This window comes from Ursus americanus, chromosome 25, assembly GCF_024610735.1.
Source record: "Ursus americanus isolate L20-20 chromosome 25, mUrsAme1.1.p, whole genome shotgun sequence".
In the NCBI taxonomy this organism is placed as follows: Eukaryota; Metazoa; Chordata; class Mammalia; order Carnivora; family Ursidae; genus Ursus; species Ursus americanus.
Window position 1 is genome coordinate 2,032,984 of NC_142151.1, and position 22,507 is coordinate 2,055,490.

A 22,507-nucleotide genomic window follows, 5' to 3' on the forward strand; every position below is an offset into this window, starting at 1 on the left:
CAAAAACCCCGTCACCCAATGAAGTAAAGGCAAAGCATTGTAAACCAGGGAAAGTCCACAGTTTACTACTCTCCATCCCCAGAGCTCTCTAAGGCTGCAAAGCCTCTGCTTGCTACTTATGGTTTGTCTGCTTCAAGCTTCTGCTTCTCTTCTATATTCTGTTCATGTGTTTACAAGAAGGCAGAACATAAACAACCTAGACAGTCAGAAGGACTAGTCCTTTCATCTAGAACTACCATTAACTCGCCATGTAACCTTGGGCAAGTAATTTAGTCCTAATTTGCTAGGCTGCCTCATTTAGATGAGGAATGATCACCAAAGTACCTTCTAGCTCTGAAATATCTTTTTTTTAAGATTTTATTTATTTATTTGAGAGAGAGAGCACCAGCAGGGGCAGGGGCAGAGGGAGAGGGAGAAGCAGGCTCCCCACCAAGCAGGGAGCCCGATGCAGGGCTCAATCCCAGGACCCCTGGATCACAACCTGAGCTGAAGGCAGATGTTTAACTGACTGAGCCACCCAGGCGCCCCTGAAATCTTTTGAGTTTATGAATCCAGTCTTAACTTTCTTAATTGAATTTTTCATTAATTATAGTTTCATATGCAGGTCTAAGAAATAAGACAGAGAGATATTTGTGTTTATTTTTTAAAAGATTTTTTAAGTAATCTCTGCAACCAACGTGGGGCTAAAACCTACAACCCCAAGATCAAGAGTCCCATGCTCCACTGACTGAGCCAACCAGGTGCCCCCAGAGATATGTGTATACTTTGCTCAGTTCCCCCCAGTGGTAACATTTTGCAATACTATAACATTACAACCAATATACTGACACTGATACCACCTACCAATCTTATCCACGTTTCCCCAGTTTTTACTTATATTAATTTACATATAAGTGTGCATTCATAACTTTTTATCCCATTAATCTACAAAGTAAGCCATTATGTCCTAGAGATCCAAAGATTAATGAAAAACTAATTGTGTTGGCTTTTTAAATTATCCTATACCAGAGTGCTTTGGTGGCTCAGTTGGTTAAGTGTCTGCCCTCATCTCAGGTCATGATCCTGGGGTGCTGGGATTGAGCCCCGCATCAGGCTCCCTGCTCAGCGGGGAGTCTGCTTCTCCCTCTCCCACCCCACCCCCTGCTTGTGCTCTCTCGCAAATAAAATCTTTTAAAAAATAACAAATAAATAAATAAATAAATATCCTGTACCAACTATTTTGATAATCTATTCTTTATTTTCACCACCACATTTCAGTTTGCAAAAACTAATACACTGTAATGTTGATGCTTCTGCAGTACCACTGCAACCAACTTCGGAGGAAAATCCCTTCCAATCAACCTAAAAGGAAGATTTGTGAAATGATTCTCTATGCTCCAGAACTGAACTGGAAAAGGACATCAGAACTCTGCCTCTAAGAGTTAGCCCACTAGACCGTCCTAGGCAAAAACCACTCCATGCAAGAGAGAAATACCACCTACTTCTTAGAAATTAAACGAGGAGCAATAAAAATATTTTACACACTATCAACAAAAATGCATAAAAGCAACCCTCAAACTTCTAGAAGAAAACATGGAAGAAATCGTTGCAATCTTAGGTTAGGCAAAGATTTCTTAAATACAATGTCAAAAGCACAATCCAAAAAAGAAAAACTGGACAAACAGGACTTCTCAAATTTAAAATAGCCTAGTCTCCAAAAGACACCGTTAAGAGAACGAAAAGAAAAGCCACAGACTGGGAGAAAATATTTGCTAAATATCTATCTGATAAAGAATTTATATTGCTAGAGGGGTTGGGGAATGGGCAAAACAGGTGAAAGGGATTAAGAAGTATAAGTCACGAGGATAAAAAGTACAGCACAGGGGCGCCTGGGTGGCTCAGGCGGTTGGGTGTTTGCCTTTGGCTCAGGTCATGGTCCCAGGAGCCTGGGATTGAGCCCCACGTCGGGCTCTCTGCTCAGCATGGAGCCTGCTTCTCCCTCTCCCTCTGCAGCTCCCTGTTTGTCCTTTCTCCCTGTCAAATAAATAAATAAAATCTTAAAAAAAAAAAAGTACAGCACAGTGGACATAGTCAAAATACTATAATAATGTTTTATGGTGACTACACTTACAGCAGGGAGTGCTGAGTAATGTATAGAACTGTCAAATCAGTATGCTGTACACAACAAATTTAACATTGTAGGACAGCTATATTCCAACAATAAAAATAATTTTAAAAAAGAGCATACTGAAAATACATGAAAAACTCGCAAAACTCACTATTCAGAGAACAACCCAATTTTTTAAATGGGCATAAGATTTTAAGAGATACTTCTCCGAGTCTATGCATGGCAAATAAGCACATGAAAAGATACTCAGTATAATCAGTCATTAGGTAAATGTAAAATCAAACCACAATGAGATACCATCTCACCTATTAGGATAGAGTAAAAAACAACACTGACAGTAACAAACACTGGATACAGAGGAACTGAAACAGTGCTGGTGGGAATACCACAACTACAAAAGTGTTTTCAGAAGGTAAACATACATTTACCATATGACTCAACAGTCCTACTCCTACCTACTCACACAAACATCTGTATGTGAATGCTTATGCAACCTTATTCATCATCACCAAAACTAGAATAATTCAAACATTCTTCCACTGGTGAATGAATAAACAAACCAGTTTATCTCCCCAAAATGGAATATTATTTGGCAATAAAAAAGAATGAAGTGCTGGTAACTTCCAACAACATGGATGAATCTCAAACACATTATGCCAAGTAAAAGACACCAGACTCAACAGACTACGTACTATAGGATGCCACTCATATGACACAGCCAAAATTATAGGGATAGAAGACAAATATGTGATCACCAATGGTTAGAGGAAAGGGTTAATTATAAGGGAGCGTAAGGAAAATCTCTTCGGTGAGGTAGCTCTTCTACACCTTGATTGTGGTAGGTTATACAACTTTGAAAAGTCAGAAATGCACAGAAAGGCAGAAGGGGGAGGATTTTAATATACCTAAATTATACATTAAAGTAATAAAAAAAGCAATTTGTTTGGAACATAATTTGTTTTTTTTAATAAAGCTAAACACACACGTACATATGCTCCAACAACTCTATGGCTAGGTATTTACTCAAGAGAATTCAAAACATGTCCACACAAAGACATGTATGTGAATATACTCAGCACTTTTATTCACAAATTGCCAAAATCCGCAAACAACCCAAATGTCCATCAGTAGGGAAATGGATAAACTGAGGGATAGATACATGATGGAATATTAGCAATTCAAAAAATTAACCACCAATACATACAATATGGCTGCACTCAGAATCATTATGCTGACCGCAAGAAGCCAGGTACAAAAGAACACAAACTGTATGATTATTTATACGAAATTCTAGGAAAGGCAAACTAATCTATAGTAACAGAAAGCAGATCAGTAATTGTCTGACACCAGAGTAGAGGTGGGGGTCAACTGCCAAGGGCTACGACAAAAAACCTGGAGATGATAAAAATGTTCTGCATCTTGACTGAAATAGTGGTAATTACAAAGTGGATGCATTTATCAAAACTCAAACTACACACTTAAAAAGGATGCCCTTTATTGTATTTAAATTATAGTTCAATAAAACGGATTTAAAAATTTTGTCAATGACCAATCTGAATATAAAACAATTCCAATCACAATACCATAAAAAAAACCCCAAAGATACTTCCAAATAGACTTAACAAAAGAAGCACAAAACTTACATTTGGAAAACTTCAAACATTGGTCAAATACATATGTAAGAAAAAGGGAAAGCATTCCATGTTCACGGATTAGAAGACTTAATAATGTTAAAATGGTAATACACCCCAAAATTGATCAACATATTCAAAGCAATCCCTATCAGACTCTGATATCCCTATCCCAGCGGATGTCTTAGTAGAAATTGACAACCTGATTCTAAAGGGACCCAAGCATAGCCAAAACAATCCTGAAAGAGAACAAAGGAAGAGGACTCATGGCTCCAGATTTAAACTCACTACAAAGCATCATGAATTAAGACAGTGTAGTATGGGCACAAGGACAGACATACAGTTCAGTGAAACACAATTAAGAGTTTAGAAGTAAACCCACATATCCACGGTCAACTTATTTTCCACAAAGGTGTCAAGGCAATTCCACAGGGAAAGGATAGTCTTTTCAACAACAAATCATGCTGGGAAAACTGGATAGCCACATGAGAAAGAATGAAGTTGGACCTCACATCATATATAAAAAGTAATACAAAATGGATCAAAGACCTAAATACTATAAAACTATACTATAGATTATAAAACTCTTAGAAGAAAGCATAGAGGTAAATGTTCATGATCTTGGATTTGGAATAGGATTCTTATATATGACACCAATAGCATGAGCAATAAAAGAAAAAATAAATTTCAAACTTTTGTTCTTCAAAGGACATCGTCAAGAAAGTGAAAAGGCAACCCCAAAATAAGAGAAAATATCTGCATCTAACTGGTAAAGAACTTCTATCTAAGATATATAAAGAACTCTTATAATTCAGGCAGTAGAGCCTACAACTCTTGATCTCGGGGTCACAAGTCTGAGCCCCACGCTGGGAATAGAGTTTACTTTAAAAAAAAAAAAAAAAAAGGCACAGAGCCCAACATGGACCTTGTACTCAATGACCCTGAGATAAAGACCTGAGCTGAGATCAAGAGTCAGACACTTAACTGACTGAGCCACCCAGGTGCCCCAACAACCCAATTTTAAAAGGGGTAAAGGATCTGAATTAGTATTTCCCCAAGAAAGAGATAAAAATGGCCAATAAGCAAATGAAAAGATGCTCAATAGCATTAGTCATCAGGGAAATGCAAATCAAGACCACACTGATACTACATCATACCAACTAGATCTTAGACTAGAGTCAGATAACAAGATGATGACAAGTGTTGGCAAGGATGTGGAAAAATTGGAACCTTCATATACTGCTGGTGGGAAGAGAAAATGATGCAGCAGCCTCTTTGGTAAACAGGCAGTTTCTCAAATGATCAAATGCATTTATCATATGACTCAGCAATTCCACTCCTAGATATATACCTCCCCAAAATGAAGATATATGACCAAACAAAAATTGTATACCACTGTTCATAGCAGCATATTCATAACTGCCAAAAGGTAGAAATAACCTAAATACCCATTAACAGGTAAATAAAATATATTATCCCCATAAAATAGAATATTATTATTCAGTTATAAAAAGGAATGAAGTACTGATACTTCCTACAACACGGATGAGCCTTGAAAAAATTTACACTAAGTGAAAAAACTGGTAACATTAGACCACGTACCATAGGATTCCATTCATTATGAAAACTTAGAAAAGGGTATCTATAGAAACAGCTAATAAGTGGTTGCTTGAGGCTGGGCGAGAGGGCAGATAAGAAGGTAGATAGCAAAGGGGGGGTTCTTTTCGAGGTAAAGAAAATGTTCTAAAATTGGGGTGATAACTGTAACCATCTGTAAATATACAAAAAACCACTAAATTTTACACTTCAAATGGGTAAATTACGTGGTACTGAATTATATCTTAATAAAGCTATTCAACTACACTCAGTGATCACTATAATCCATATAAGCACAATACATTGATTTTTTTTTTTTAACAATTTTACTGCATTATAATTTGACTTCAAAATAAATATGGGAAGGGACACCCGGGTGACTCATTCGGTTACGTGTTTGACTCTTGATTTTGGCTCAGTGACGATAGGCTCTGCATTCAGCACAGAGTCTGCTTAAGATTCTCTCTCTCCCTCCACCCCTTGCCCCACCCACCCCATGCTCCTCCTCTCTCTCTCTCTGTGTCTCAGGCTTTTCATCAGTAAAAATGGGATCATGGGGGTGCGCCTGGGTGGCTCAGTTGGTTAAGCATCTGACTCTTGATTTTGGCTCAGGTCATGATCTCAGGGATGTGAGATCCAGCCCAGCGTCTGGCTCTGTGCTGGGCGTGGAGCCTGCTTAAGATTCTCTCTCCCTCTGCCCCTCACCCACCCCCCAAATGCATACTCTCTCTCTAAAAAAAAACAAAACAAAACCCAAAAACAAAACAAAAACAAAAGAACAAGAAACAAAAAAAAACAAAATATGGGAAATCACAAAAACATCTTTAATACCTTTCTCCTAAATGATTCTCAGTTATATTATCATAATTCAAAATCTAAATTGAGAAAATAATTTAATAATCATCACCATTTGTTGAAATCTACTTGTGCCATAGCTCATTCAAATCTCATAACAGCCCTAAGGAATAAGTGAGGAACTTGCCAATAAAGAAACAGGCTCAGATAGGTTATGTAGCTAGCTGTCAAGACCTTGCGTACGGCCTGGACTGGAGCCAGGGTTATTCCAATAAACTGTCTCTTTCTTTATTATTTCATCTAAAATACTTTCAATACTTGAAATTTAAATCATTTTACCAAATTAAAGTATTAAAATACTTTCAATACTCGAAATTTAAATCATTTTACCAAATTTTCTCTTAAAAACTATTCCCTTAACAGCCAAACACAATGTGTGAACCAGGATAGAATAGAGGTAATCACAACATATGTAAAAGTCATTGTGGGGATAAAATGAAGATATTTGAATATTGACTGTTTACTGGATATTATTATAGAATTGTTAATTTTCTTAAATGTGAACACACAAGGGGCACCTGGGTGGCTCAGTCAGTTAAGCGTCTGCCTTCAGCTCAGGTCATGATCCTGGGGTCCTGGGCTCCCTCTCCCTCTGCCTCTCCCCCTGACCAACTGGTTCTCTCTCTCTCTCTCTCTTGTGGTCTTGCTCTCTCTAATAAATGGGTGAAATCTTTAAAAAAAATAATAATAAAATAAATGTGAACACACTATTGTGACCATGGAGGAGAAGGTCCCTATTCCTCAAAAGTGCATATCAAAGTATTTTCTTGATAAAGTATCATCACAATGCCAACTTACTTTCTAGTGGCTCAGCAAAAAAAGAATACAAAGCTGATGTGGTAAAATGTTAACAACTAGTGAATCTAAAGTAAACAGTGTGCAGGGATTCACTTATACTTATCCTTCTGAACTTCACTGGAGGTTGAAATTTTTCAAAGAAAAAGTCAGATCTGGAACTTTAAAAAATGATTTCACTCTGATTACTGTTATATCTTCATACAGTCACTCTAGAACTAAATTCCCAAGAGAAAAAAATTTTATAAAATTGTATTCTTATCAGACGCTAAAAACCGTTTTGAATCAAACATTTAGAATTCATGATTGAAAACTGAATGCCAACTTAATGTAAAAGGAATGATGGAGGGGTGCCTGGCTGGGTAAATTGGTAGAACATGTGACTCTTGATTGCAGGGTCTTGGGTTCAAACTCGATGTTGGGCATACCACTTACTTTTATTTGAGAGAGAGCTCTCGAGCATGAGAGAGAGCACAAGGGGTGAGCTAAGGACAAAGAGAAGCAGGCTCCCCGCTAAGCAAGGAGCCCTATGACAACACAGGACCCTGAGATCATGACCTGAACTGAAGGCAGACACTTAACCAACTGAACCATCAGGTACCCCGTGCCACTTACTTGGGAAAAAAGAAAAAAAAAAGGAATAATGGAACTTGAAAACACCTATTTGGCAACTATGATGTAATCAATGAGCCAAAGAACCATGCAGGGATGAAAATTACTAATGGGTAAAATTCTGATGAGAAACAGGATGTTTACATAGTATTCCCCCACCAGATATGTATTAGTTATAAGGGAAAAAGAGGAACTTCACAGGGGTGAGACCTGACAGACACCATCTCAAACCAAGTGATCAAAATAATAACAACCAGCAACATAATGGGACCGACTGGCATCACCGTTACCCCTGATAGGATGCACAAAGGACACCACACCAGTTCTTCCGCAGTCCTGCCAGAAACACAGTGCCTGAAGCTAATCATGAGGGTACATTCAGTGAACCCAAACTGAGCAGCAATCAATAAAATGTACTCTTCCCAAAGGTCAAGGTTATGAAAGACAAGCTTAAAAACCATTCCAGACTCAAGGAGCCTAAAGAGACCCAATAACTAATGCAATGCATGATCCTAGATTAAAAACCTGAACCACAGGGGCGCCTGGGTGGCACAGCGGTTAAGCGCCTGCCTTCGGCTCAGGGCGTGATCCCGGTGTTATGGGATCGAGCCCCACATCAGGCTCCTCCGCTATGAGCCTGCTTCTTCCTCTCCCACTCCCCCTGCTTGTGTTCCCTCTCCCGCTGGCTGTCTCTATCTCTGTCAAATAAATAAATAAAATCTTAAAAAAAAAAAAAAAAAAACCTGAACCACAAAAATAATTTCTAAAATAATACTATATTAAAAATGTATAAAATATAAATTACATACATTAATATTATTGGGTAGGGTGGTAATATCTGATGTATTACCTATAGATCTTATTTAGTATTAATTTCCTGATTTTGATAACTATACCATAGTTATGTGAGAGAATGTGAAGGGTTATCATGTCTGCAACTCACTCTCAGAAAGTGAAGGGGAAAATTATTATATAGGTAGAAATAGTGGATGAATAGATGGATGGATGAATGGATAGTGGATAGAGGAGGAATGGTGAGGAGAAAAGGGAGGTAATGACAGAGCAAATGGGGAGCCTGGGTGAAGGGGCTCAGGAATTCTTTGTACTAGTCATATAGCTTTTCTGTAAGTTTGACATAACTTAAAAATTAAAGAATGTTTAAAAAGTGCCAGCTAGTTGTTACAGGAGAATGGGAAAACAAAAGTAAATAATTCTTAAAAGAAATTGACAAACTCTGCACATAATTTAAGTATTAAGAGAAAAAACTGATTTCTCTCACTTCTAAAATGTCATTTTTCCTGGGGTGCCTGGTGGGCTCAGTAGGTAGAGCATGTGACTCTTGGTCTCCAGGGTTGTGAGTTCGAGGGCCATGTTAGATGTAGGGATTACTTAAAAAATAAATTAAAAAAATTTTTAATGTCATTTTTTCTGACTCTGTGCTCTCTACAGTTTTGCTTAAGACTCCTTTTTAATGCCATGATATTAACAAAAATTTATTTTCACCTACCTTCTAACAGGCCCCTAAAGAACCTGCACTGGCTATCAATTTTCCTCTCTCATCAACACTACCATTCAGTTCCTTTACCAATAAAGGTCTTAGCATTTTACTGAAGTCAAACTTGCAGGGTTCAGTTCTGGGTTCTGCCACCTGCTGGCTATGTGACCTTAGGCAAATCACTTCACGTCTGTGCGCCTCCATTTCTTCATCTACAGGGTGAGATAAAGTGATGTCTACCTCATGGGGGAATTAAAAATAGATAAATACAACTCAATAGCAAAAAAATGAATAATCTGAATTAAAAAATGGGCAGAGGATGTGAGTAGACATTTTTCTGAAGACACACAAATGGCCAACAGGAACATGAAAAGATGCGCAACATCACTAATCATCAGGGAAATGCAAATCAAAACTATAATAAGATGTTACCTGATACCTGTTAGAAGGACTATCATCAAAAAGACAAGAAATAACAAGTATTAGCAAGGATGTGGAAAAATGAAAACCCTTTCGTGCTGTTGGTGGTAATGTAAATTGGTCCAGCCACTATGTAAAACACTATGGAGGTTCCTCAAAAAATTAAAAATGGAACTACCCCATGATCCAGCAATTCCACTTCTGAGTATATCCAAAGGAAATGAAAACACTATCCTGAAAAAAATATCTACACCCCATGTTCATTGCAGCACTATTCATAATAGCCAAGGCATGGAAGCAATCTAAGGGTCCATCAATGAACGAATAGATAAAGAAAGTGTGGTGTACACACACAATGAGAATATTATTCTGCAATAAAAAAAGAAAAGAAAGAAAGAAGGATCTTACCATTTGCAAGAACATGGATAGACCTTAAGGGCATTATGCTCAGTGAAATAAGTCAGACAGAGAAAGACAAATAGTATATGATCTCATTTATGTGTGAAATCTTAAAAAAAGATAAAAACAAAAACTCCACCAAATGCAGATACAAAGAACAGATTGTTGGTTGCTAGAGGCAGAGTAGGGGGTGGGCAACATGGTAGTCAAAAGGTACAAATTTCCAGTTATAAAATAAATATGTCCTGGGGATGTTATGTATAGCATAGTGACCACAGTATACAATATTGTACTGTGTATCTGAAAATTGTAAGAGAGTAGGTCTTTTTTTTTTTTTTTAATAGGCTCCATGCCTATTGTGGGGCTTGAACTCACAACCCTGAGATCAAGAGCCACATGCTCTATTGACTCCGTCAGGAGCCCCCTAAAGTTCTCATCACAAGAAAAAAAATCTGTAACTACATGTGGTGATGGATATTAACTATACTTACTGTGATGATCACATCACAATATATACAGTATCGAATCATTATGTTGTAGACCTAAAACTAATAATGTTATATGTCCATTATATCTCAATTTTAAAAAAGAATAGATAAGCTGATGCATAAGAAACACTTGAAGCAGTGCCTAGAGCACCCACTGTGGGCATCAAATTCATGTTAGCTTTTATCATAAAATAGAACATTAAAAAATGACTGAAAAAAACTCAAAACTTAAGACTTCAAATAGAAAATAATAACAAAAGTCTAATGATTAAAAACACTAATCCTGGGGCCCCTGGCTGGCTCAGTCAGAAGTGCTTATGACTCTTGATCTCAGGGTCATGAGTTCGAAACCCACATTGCGTGTGCAGATTATTAAAAAATAAACAAAATTTTTTTAAAAAAATAAAAAACACTAATCTCATCTTGGGGGAAAAAATTTTCTGTTCATGACTGTTATGATAGAAAACAACTAAAAATAACCTCAATGCCCCATAGAGGATTGGTTAAATAGATCGGAGTGTCAATACTTTGAGGCTATTAAAAGTCATAATGTAGGAGATGAAAGGGCATTCTGTATCATGTAATATTGTTAACTAAATAAAACAGGATCCTGTTGAATGTGTAAAAGTATGATCCTACCGTTATAAATATTTAATATATGCACATAAAGAGAAGTAAGGAAGGTGTTAGGTTCTTTGGGGGACAAGGAATGTGGACTCCCTCAGATGCTTGGGGGTTCTTACAGGATATATACCAATGGACTGGAGCTGGAACCTTCCTGTTAATTCCTCTAAATGCTGGGTCTCTGTCAGTTTCTGCTCCCTCACATGCAAGATTTTTTTTGGCTTGTATCATGGCTTCTCACAGTCACCTTTTAGCTTCTTTTCCACACTAACTCCATAATCCTTGTATTTCCTAGGTTACACTTTGAAGAACCCAGTTCTTGGAATTTGATTGACCCAGTTCATCTTTTCTTGCAAGATGTGTTAGATGACTAGCCAGGATGCAGATTCACTTGACACAGTAGGAGGGAGAAGGGGTAAGGAGCTGCTAGGACTGCCAGATATCCTCCAAAATTTTTTGTAGAGCCAGTGGGGAGATAAGACAAATTCACAAAACAGCCTTCTGTTGAACTATAACTTCCACCTGACTCAGGGAACATGTTAGTAGAACACTTGATACCTATCTTATTTGTAAATAAATGCCCACTTATTTAACACCATTACGAAAGGATCACAGAGTCACATTAAGTAGCAGTCTTACAGATCACTAAATACTTAACAACAGAGAAAAACTAAAAACTGAAGTATTCCAAACAATCAATAGTTAAGCAAGAGTAAATCTAAAATTCTAAAGATAAAAAGGCTACATTTCTGTGTCTGGATTTTTGTTTTACTAATAAACAGGAAGCTAAAACACTGAACAACTGACAATTTTAGGGTGGGGTAACTACCAGCCCCCTCCCAATAATAAAGGGAGAAAGAAAGGATTGCTGGTACAAAACATGGAGTAGAATTTGGAAACAGGCTGGCTTTTCTTTAAAAAAAAAAAAAATTGTACTACAATTGACTCCCTCGGTACAACATTAAAATATTAACCATGTAAGAACTAAGATTTCTTTTTGTGATGGTTATTATTCTTGAAAAAACTTTTAAAGTTCCTTCTTTTCCACCATTCTCTTAAGCTTCCTGGAGAACTCTTCCTCTCTCATTCCAGGAGAATGCATTTTAGCCTCTCTGTTCCTCTTCCAAACAGGGTTCTCTGAAGTCATCTTCGACCTCTTCAAATCACCAACTCAATGGCTGTTTTCGATTGTAATTTTCCTGTACTTCTCTGTATCACTCAGCAATGCGGAGCTTAGAGATGCATAATCCATCCTGTGACCGTGGGGAGCACCACTGACCCACTACTAACATGTACTCTTAAGGGCTGCCGTATCTGCCCTGGCACATTCCTCCAGATTATGTTACAGGCTGGTCAAATGTGTTTAAGTTGCTGTTAGTACGACATTCTTTACTTGCAGCCTAAAACATCCTTAACTGATTCAACCTTCTTTATGCATCCAATATTATTGATCATCTAGTCCTACCTATTCTTCAATAACGCCAGTGATGAATGTCCTTTCCTATTACCGCTACCTTCAGCATTTCACACTCATTTCACTCCAATAGTTAAACTAGTCTTTCTTCCTTCACTCTGTTCTATCCTAGCTTCCAACACCAGATTTAGTCTAAAACATTTAGTACACAGGACATTCTTAGTCTAAAATTTTGTTGTCATTCTTGTCTTAAACTTCAATGCCTGAATAAAAATGTTTAACACCAGTGAGCCTGGCATTCAAGGCTTGCTGCAATGTCTGGCCTACTATTCCTCAACCTCATTTTTTATAAGCCCTCTATAAGAAAAGAACTTTCTGATCTAGACAGATATTCTGACTTACTCATATGAACTTCCAAATCCTGCCTTCTCCAGGAAGCATTTCATTCATGATCACTGCCTGCCCCTGAATTCCTACAGAGGTCATACATTCTATAACTCATCTGGCACATAACATACGTTTTACACTACCATTGCTACCCACCCACCTTTTCTTTTTTTTTTTAAACATACTGTAATTCCTGAGGGCAGCAGGAGAGTAGCAATCTTGTCACATACCTCTGCAACCTTAATAACAAAAACAGAAGACAGAGTGATTGGGATTTGAGATTTTCCTTTTCCTTTTAATTCCACTATTATTTGAAAGAGTTGCAGATTACAGAAATACACGTACAGTTATGAAGATGGGCTCCATCATGGAAAGTGATGAAAATCTAGTGTTATGAGGACACAAGTATCCTCACCATCAATTAGAACATTCCGCTCCAGGGGCGCCTGGGTGGCACAGCGGTTAAACGTCTGCCTTCGGCTCAGGGCGTGATCCCGGCATTACGGGATCGAGCCCCACATCAGGCTCCTCCGCTATGAGCCTGCTTCTTCCTCTCCCACTCCCCCTGCTTGTGTTCCGTCTCTCGCTGGCTGTCTCTATCCTGTCAAATAAATAAATAAAATCTTTAAAAAAAAAAAAAAAAAAAAAAGAACATTCCGCTCCCAATCCCCGAGGCCTGCCTTAACACTGGAAAATGAGGGGAGAAAAGTGTTTCAGAAACAATGTGGGGAAAAAAAATAATAAATTTGTATAGGATACTAACTCAAATCAATGCCAGTCTAAGAGTGGGGAAAAAAAAGACCCCTTAATTATGTCAACAGGTGAAATTTTTCTTTAAATCACCTTTCCCCCATAAAACAGTGTCTCCTGAACAAAGAACTTCAGGACACTGATTATAAAAATTGTCTCCCACACCTAAAAACAATCTGCAAACACAACCTCTTAGGGAGACAGAAGAGACACAATAGGGAATGGGGGAGAGAAAAGATTTGCTAAAGAAGTAGATCTGTTAATTTAACACATTTTCTGTCAAGCAAATCAACTGTCCTTAGGACCATTGTTGCTGAAACAATGAACACTCAGGGAAGGGGTGTTCATTAAAAGGAACCGGTCAGGAGAAAAACGCTCTTATAGCCAACCAGACTGCTTAACATCATTCGCAATTTTAAGAACTTATTCCATTCTTGGGAATTATTAATTGGAGGTGATTTAAAGGTTCGACATTAAAAACATGAAGTGGTTAGTGCAATTGTGACCCTAACACTTCCTCTATTTTCATTTATTTTTAGAGGTTATGGATGGGGGGAGGGGCACAGAAGGATGCACACAGTCTGCTATGACAACCATTCACACATTTAATTCAGGTGGCGACATGCCTCGGTGACATATTGCCAAGTCAGGCAGTCACTCTAGCAAACCCACCCTTAGGAAAAAGTGGAACAACACTGCTCCTAAAGAGTGGGCTCTTTAGCTAAAATCAGAGCTAAAAGCTGACAATTACAGTATGGAACTTGTAAGAACATGACGTCGTTTAAAGCCAACCAAATCATAAAGGTCACATTAGGTCAAGGACTTTAAACAGGAGAACAAAATACTGTATTTCATATATTTTTACATAACCGTATTCTATTTTAAAGGGGTGTGTAAGGAACGACATGCAAAACAGAGCCTGTAACAGAATTATTCTGAGGGGTCATTCACCCTCCTGAAGGAGAAAGCTGCTTTTGGCTGCAAAAGTGACTGACTTCACCCCAACTTATTTATATAGATTCTGGAATTTAATAAGGTGCTGGATCCCTGCGGGGACCAAATACCCCAACATGGCAAAGATGGACGCTGAGATGGATATTCAACGTAAAAGACACCTTCGGAAGCCACAGACAATTGACACCATCTCCCTTGAAGTTCCACAGTATCTTTCTTCCAAGAAGTTTCCCTCTAAGTCACCATCACAATACAATTTTTTCTCCAAACCAAAATGAAAACCTACTTGATGCATAAACTATTTTGCCATACTTGCCTACAAGGAAAAATCCAATGGGAGAAATCATGAAAAATTCTTAAAGCAACCTCAAGAAAGGTTCTGTGATGGGTGTGTTCCAAGGTGAAAATTCTGATGGAATAATAAACTTTACATAACAATATACCCATATGTCTCCGAGATGTAAGCATACACATGTGCACACAACACCCCCCTTCAACTTAGGTCTCACTGAACTTTTGACCCGGTCATAACTAACCACCCCCACTCCCCATAGTCCACCACTGCGCAAGGCTCACGAGATTTGTCAAGAAAAGCCGGTGCCCTGACAGGCAATGGCAGTGCAGAAGCCAGCCTGAGGCCAGAGCACAACACCCCTCTTCCCCGACAGTGCCAGGCAGCCAGGCCTTGACTAAGAGAGGCCTTTCTTTCGGATCCAATTAGCCCCAGAACACCCTCTCTACTGCCCCCAAACTACATCTTCCCTTAAATGACTCCCCAGGATAGAAAAATATTAACAAAACATTTGCTTCCCAGTTTTCTGACATGTGCAATTACTACTGACATGCACATCTGTGAGCAACTTTAACTTCCCTCAGTTTTTATAAACAAATATACTAAAGGTTTGCATTTAAGAAAAAAAATTATCAGAAGGAAAAACTCATCTTCACAGGATACCTTTTATACAACGACCAACTGAAAAGTCCTCCCCACTTATACCTTAAAGCAGTAAATCTCAAATGGAGGTGATCTTTGGGCCACCCCAGGAGATATATTTGGCAGCGTCTGGAGATAATTTTATTTGTCATGACTGGGGATGCTACGGGCACATAGAGGGTAGAGGCCAGAGATGCTTCTAGACAGCTTAAAATGTGTGTGACAGCTTTTCCACAACAAAGACTTATCTGATCCAAAATACCAACAGTGCTGAGGCTAAGAAACCCCAAGCCTTGAAGAAACCCAGAATCTTGAGCTCAATATTATTACCTAACAATTCTTTTCTTCATTATAAGAACTACTCAATGACTTTTCCCAAGTTTTCCAACATAAATTAATATAGGTTAGAGGATAACGTGAAGAAGGTATAATAAAAGCATCCCAAGGAACAGCATCTACTGAAATATGAAAATACAGAAAGACAACATGGCCTTCTAAAAAGACTGCAATACCAAATGAGAAGATAGCCACATGCCTGAAGCTATAACTGGATTTCATTCGCAGTTCAAAGTATGAATGATGTTAAATTAAGTGAAGAAACAAATGTGAAGGGAAGATAACGTAACTCAAGACCTTCATCCTCCAAAATTCCTCACGGTCTCAAAACACAAAATCTTAGCTCAGTTTGAGGACCTTGGAGGCTGTGAAAAAAATCAATCATCAAGTCCTAAAATCTACTTTCATAGCAGCATGTCTGGAGACAAGATTTCCACAGAAAGACAAGTTCATATAATCCACAAACACATCAAATATGGACTTGCAGCTTTTATCTGGTACAAAATTAATCTGTAAAACATGGATCCTAACACAGGTCACAACCTTGACCCTAATAAGTGAGGTCGATGATTTTCTGAATCAATTAATAGCGCTGTGCATGAGAACAGCATGAGAATAGTGCTGAGAACCATTCCTAGAATGACAGAACTCAAGAACTAGGAACATCTAAGAATCATCTAGTCTAAAATTCCCATTTTATACGTGGGGCAAACCAGAAATCTGCCTAGGATCATAACTCAAGTTAATGACAGAGGTGGGCCCACAATCCAGGTTTCTGACTTTCTGCTTGATTCCTTTTGCAAATACGTTCAATCACATCAACCAAATCTAAAACCATACAGTTAGAAGCTGTGCAGCTCTGCCCCCTTGGCTCTGGCCACACTGAATTTTTACCTAAACCAGCCTTTGCTCCTGCAGTTCTCCAGCATTCTGCTAATGCTCCTCATTCCTACTCCTAACACACAGCCCAAGCCTCTCCTGATCAAAGGGCAGACAGTTCATGGTACCGGATGGTGCCAAGGTGTATTTTAGGCTATCCTAACTATGTTCCAGAAAATTAAGCAACACTGAACTGAACTTCCGTCATAAAGTATGCCAGATGGTAACATAGGCTGTCCTTCAGAGATGAGAGGGTATTGCCCTTTCTAGGACTGTGGAAGTTCCCAACTACCCCTCTGAAGGTTCACATGGTTGGCAAAGGAAGCCTTCCCTTTCAAAATGTTGGTATAAACAGAAAGGGGATCCAGTATTCACTTTTGGAGAGAGAGAAATTTTTAAGTCATCTCCAGACCCAACATGGGCTGAACTCACATCCCCGAGATCAAGAGTCGCATGCTCTACTGACTAAGTCATCCAGGCAACCCCTCACTTTTGGAGACAAATATATGATCATGTTCTCTGAGAGAACATTCTCCCCTTTCAGGATTCAAACTGCATAAAGATTTGCCCCTCTGTAACCCACGCCTGTGCTTGGGCTTTACCCCTCAGGGAAGGAAGAGATCTTGAATCTTTACAAAATATTTATCATCTGGTATCTTACATTAAATAGAATAGCGTCACAAACTACTAATGTTTAAATCATTTTAGGGGTGCCTGGTTGGCTCAGTCAGTTAAGCGTCTGCCTTTGGCTCAGGTCATGATCCCAGAGAAAAATCCTGTTATCAATTCTTGCATCGAGCTCCCTGCTCAGCGGGGAGCCTGCTTCTCCCCCTCCCTCTGCCACCCCCCCTGCTTATGCTCTGTCAAATGAATAAATAAAATCTTTAAAAATCAGTCAATCAACCAATCAATCAATCATTTTAAATCACTTATCTCCTTCAGTCCGCTCAAATGCCATCTTCTCAGTGAGGCCATACCTAACCAGCCTATTTTAAATGACAACAACCCACCTCCTCAATTGGGCCTCCCTATGCCTCCACACTGTGATGTTTCTTAATAACCACTGACATACTACCCTTACCAACTCATTTACTGTTTCCTTCCACTGAAAAGAGGGCAGGTATTTCTGTGTTATGTTCATATCTGTACCTCCATTACAGATGTGCTTAGCACATAGTAGTTGCTTAGTAAGTACTTGCTAAAAGAAAGAAATGGAATCAGGGTGCCTGGGTGGCTCAGTTGATTAATCGTCTGCCTTTGGCTCAGGTCATGATCCCAGGGTCCTGGGATCAAGCCCCTCATCGGGTTCCTTGCTCAGCGGGAAGCCTGCTTCTCTCTCTGCCATTCCCCCTGCTTGTGCTTTCTCTCTCTCTCAAATAAAATCAGAAAGAACAGGAAAGGAAAGGAAAGGAAAGGAAAGGAAGGAAAAGAAAGAAAGAAAAGAAAAGAAAAGAAAAGAAAAGAAAAGAAAGAAGAAAGAAAGAAAGAAAGAAAGAAAGAAAGAAAGAAAGAAAGAAAGAAAGAAAGAAAGAAAGAAAGAAAGAAAAAGAAAGAAGAGGGAGGGAGGAAATGGAATTATGAACTTGACTCTGTACTTAGTTCAGCAGAAGTTTTAAAAGGCGGACACCTGGGTAGCTTAGTCAGTTAAGTGTCTGCCTCCAGCTCGGGTCATGATCCCAGGGTCCTGGGATCCAGTCCCACATCAGGTTCCTTGCTCAGTGGGGAGCCTGCTTCCCCCTCTGCCTGCTGCTCCCCCTGCTTGTGTCTGTGCGTGCTCTGACAAATAAATAAATAAAATCTTTAAAAAAAAAGTTTTAAAAATATCTTCTGTACCCCACATTATTAAAAATCAAAGAACTCAACATTTGCATTAAGGAGGCTTGGCCATTACTTATAGGTCGAGTCCTTCATTTTAGATAACGAAATAAGAACAGTGAGATATAGTAGTAACGGCAAAGAATTTGTTATCAAAAAACCTAAGATCCAGGTGAGAGTCTACCTGGCAAGCAACTCAGCATCTAAATTTCCAATCTCATCTATAAAATGAGGATAATTCCTACCTCATAGTAATGGTTACAAATAGCTAAAGATTAGGGGCACCTGGGTGGCACAGCGGTTAAGCGTCTGCCTTCAGCTCAGGGTGTAATCCCGGCGTTCTGGGATCAAGTCCCACACCAGGCTCCTCTGTTATGAGCCTGCTTCTTCCTCTCCCACTCCCCCTGCTTGTGTTCCCTCTCTCGCTGGCTGTCTCTATCTCTGTCAAATAAATAAATAAAATCTTTAAAAAAAAAAAATAGCTAAAGATTAAATGAGATACCATTGGGGGACAGCTGAGTGGCTCAGCTGGTAGAGCATGCGACTTTTGATCTCAGGGTCATGAGTTCAAGCCCCAGGTTGGGTGTAGAGCTTACTTTAACTAAATAAATAAGATCAATACAATCAATCAATAAAATAAATAACATTTGGGGGGCGCCTGGGTGGCGCAGTCGTTAAGCATCTGCCTTTGGCTCAGGGCGTGAACCCGAGGTTCCGGGATCGAGTCCCACATTGGGCTCCTCTGCTGGAAGCCTGCTTCTTCCTCTCTCACTCCCCTGCTGTGTTCCCTCTCTCGCTGGCTGTCTGTCACATAAATAAATAAAAAAATTAAAATAAATAAATAATATAATATAATATAATATAATATAATAAAATAAATAACATTTGGAAAATATATCAAGTACTATGCAAGTGTCATTTATCATTAGGCTATTCTGACCTGTCCAAGGTCACAGAGCTAGTTAGCGGCACAGTTAGAATAAGAATTCAAGCCTCCTAACTCCTAGTCTAGTGCATTTTGTGTCATAAAACTAGGCTTCTGGTTCCCCTATTTAAGGTTAACTTATTCTTTGATCTAATTCAGAGCTTTTCAACCTTCGTACGGTTGGGGACCTCTTTCAGAATTTGATGAAAGCAACGGGCCCCTCTCTTCCAGCAAAATGCAGGTATGTACATCAACACAAAATCTCCTATAGCCCATCCATAGGCCCAGGCTCAAGAACTGCTGATATGACTGATGTACTAATATGTTACTCTCAGCAATTCTTGTTTCTTATTTTCATGCTTAATAATTTATGCCTTGGGATGCCTGAATGGCTCAGTCAAGTAGAGCATGGGGCTCTTGATCACGGGGATGTGAGTTTGAGCCCCATGTTGGATGTAAAGATTACTTAAAAAAATAAAAAATTAAATGGGCGCCTGGGTGGCTCAGTCCATTAAGCGGCTGCCTTCAGCTCAGGTCATGATCCCAGGGTCCTGGGATTGAGCCCCACATCCGGCTCCCTTCTCAGCAGGGAGCCTGCCTCTCCCTCTCCCTTGACTGCCACTCCCCCTGCTTGTGCTCTCTCTCTCTCTCACCCTCTGTCAAATAAATAAAATCTTTCTTAAAAAATAAAATTAAATAAAAAATTTTTAAAAATAAAAATTTATGCCTTGGTGATCTTGATTAAGGGATTAGATCCAAGGAAACACCAAGAGTGAAACTTGGGAATCTGAATTAAAGATACAGCCCCCAGAGCATCATGCACTTTACCTACATACAACCACAACCAGGAAGGAGAGCCAAAGCAGGGAAAGGATTCAGTACTCAACAGCAAGAAGCTCAGGGAAAAAAGTAGACACGACAAGCAGATTATTTTTACCATGTTGCTAATATACAAACCATCATGACCATTTTCAAAGAGCCACCTAGGGGCACCAGTCTCTTCTCTAGAGGAAAATATTCCCAAAATATTTGTGATGGGATTTCTGCCCAGAACCCCACACCCATCGTGATTAACTCCAGATGAGACTGTTAAAATGATTCTACACCCCCTTCCCTTACTTAGATCAAGACACTACATTCACTGTAAGGAGCACCTGGTGAGAAAAAAAAAAAAAATCAGCATTAAATCTCTACAGAGGTCAATTCACCATTCTCCATTTCTCAAACTGGTAAAAAAAAACTTAACCAGCCTAACCCACTGGAATGTTAAACAATTATAAAATCCTTGATTTAAATGAAATGGTTCTGAAATATTAACAGATAATTTTCTGACGCAAAGGAGGCGAGTTATGAGCTTCTTTGGTAATCTCCCAGTTAGAAGTTAAGTACCTAGTAGAGTAAGGGGCTCCCACTGAATTCAGTATCATTAACCTACTGTTGTCCAGCTATACTTCAATGCTCTCATCTGAAAAATAAAAACAGTACCTAACCTAAGGCACAAATACATTGTGAGCATATTTGGGAATTTCTAAATATGTTAACAGTTAATAGCTTCTATCCCTGAGTGGAGGGATACAATGTTAACAGTTAACAGCTTTTATCTCTTAGTGGTAGAATTATGGGTGATTTTAATTCTCTTACCGACATTGTGCTATAATTTTCAAGGTTTATATAATATCGGTATTATTTTTCAAACCAGAAATTTTGAACTTAAAATTCACAGATTTTCCATCTGACGATTACAGAATCCCTAAAGAAATCCTGTACATTTAAGTTTGATTAACAGAGTAAAAAGGTTTTTTACAAGCAAAAATAAAATTATCCATGTTTTGGGGACAGTTCTGTAAGTGGGAGTTCTTGACCTCTTGCAGAATTGTACCATGAATCCTCCCAGCCCTTCACCTATCTAAGAGATTACTTCACGATAGATAAATAGAAGCCAAGTCCTTGAGGATTCCACTTCCTTAATTTTCTATAAATCCATGAGTTCAGCTTGGTGGTCAAGGGTAAAACAAGATCTTTCCCCACAGGTGAAAACTGGTTTCCTAAGAAAGCTGATATACAACTTCTACCACTTGGTATTATTCATCATTTTTACCTTTTAAAGTTGTAGTAAATTAAGATGGAAGGGCCTTTCCAGTTGGCCTCACAAACACAACTCAGCATCAGAATTGGTTTTTTGTTTGTTTTGTTTAAGGAGGGTCTTCCATTGTATCATACACTGGAACCAAGGGGTTGTTTCTCAAACCGTCAGGACAATAAACTATTAGATTAAAAAATCACCTAACAAAAAAAAATTATTTATTTATACTTGAACTAAAACTGCTGTTTTCAAGGGCGCCTGGCTGGCTCGGTCAGCAGACCATGGGACTCTGGATCTAGGGGTTGTGAGTTTGAGCCCCACATTAGGTGTAAAGATTACATACATACATAAATCTGGTGTTTTCAGTGAGCTCTGCGCTGTCATGATTCAAATTTGTTAGACACTTAAAAAAGACCACTTTTAATTTCTGATAACTATTGAAAACTTTAAGTTACAATTTGCATTAACCACGACAAAACAAACGTCACGTGAGAGGATTACACAGGAACTGCAGAAGTTAGAAAGTCACTACCATTTGTTATCTACCTACTGTACTTCTAATAAAAACACTATGGATAATTATAAAAATGTGCATATGGATCCCAAATATTCATTCGTGTTGCATGTATTTCAAATAGCATGCAGTTTAAAAACAGTAGCGTCACTTCCAAAAATCTCACTCCAATCAAAAGAAAGATCATCTCAATAGCCCAAATGATTCACCTGTAACAATTTTTCACTATTATTCATACAAACTTGACCCCTCTGATCAGCTTACATTTCCTTTAGAAATTATGCCAGCTAATACTGAGAAACCACGTTTATTTCTTAGAATATAAGACAAGTTATTTAGACATTGCTCTAGGTATCTGTAATAATTTGAAGCAAAATTAGTTACCTCTATTTTTCCATCAAGAAAATGGGAATATATGGATTTTGGAAGATGAATTTTTCCACAGTATTTTTAGAATGGGTCCTTAAGCTCTCAATTTGTAATTCAACATTACC

General features: G+C 38.6%; 1 protein-coding gene across 8 annotated transcripts in view; it reads right to left on the reverse strand.

The window, feature by feature from the left end:
- The window catches only part of CECR2 (CECR2 histone acetyl-lysine reader), a 172,351-nt gene that overhangs the window by 147,459 nt on the left and 2,385 nt on the right, over nt 1-22,507 (reverse strand). Inside the window, exons 2-3 of one of the 8 annotated variants that reach the window (XM_045775064.2) lie at nt 13,169-13,424; nt 13,009-13,062 (exon numbers count right to left, since the gene is read on the reverse strand). The exons of the other annotated variants lie outside the window; for them this stretch is intronic. Coding sequence (XP_045631020.2) covers nt 13,009-13,062; nt 13,169-13,192 — 78 coding nt within the window. The 5' untranslated portion in view covers nt 13,193-13,424. The remainder of the gene's footprint in view (nt 1-13,008; nt 13,063-13,168; nt 13,425-22,507) is intronic. 8 annotated transcript variants of the gene reach the window in all.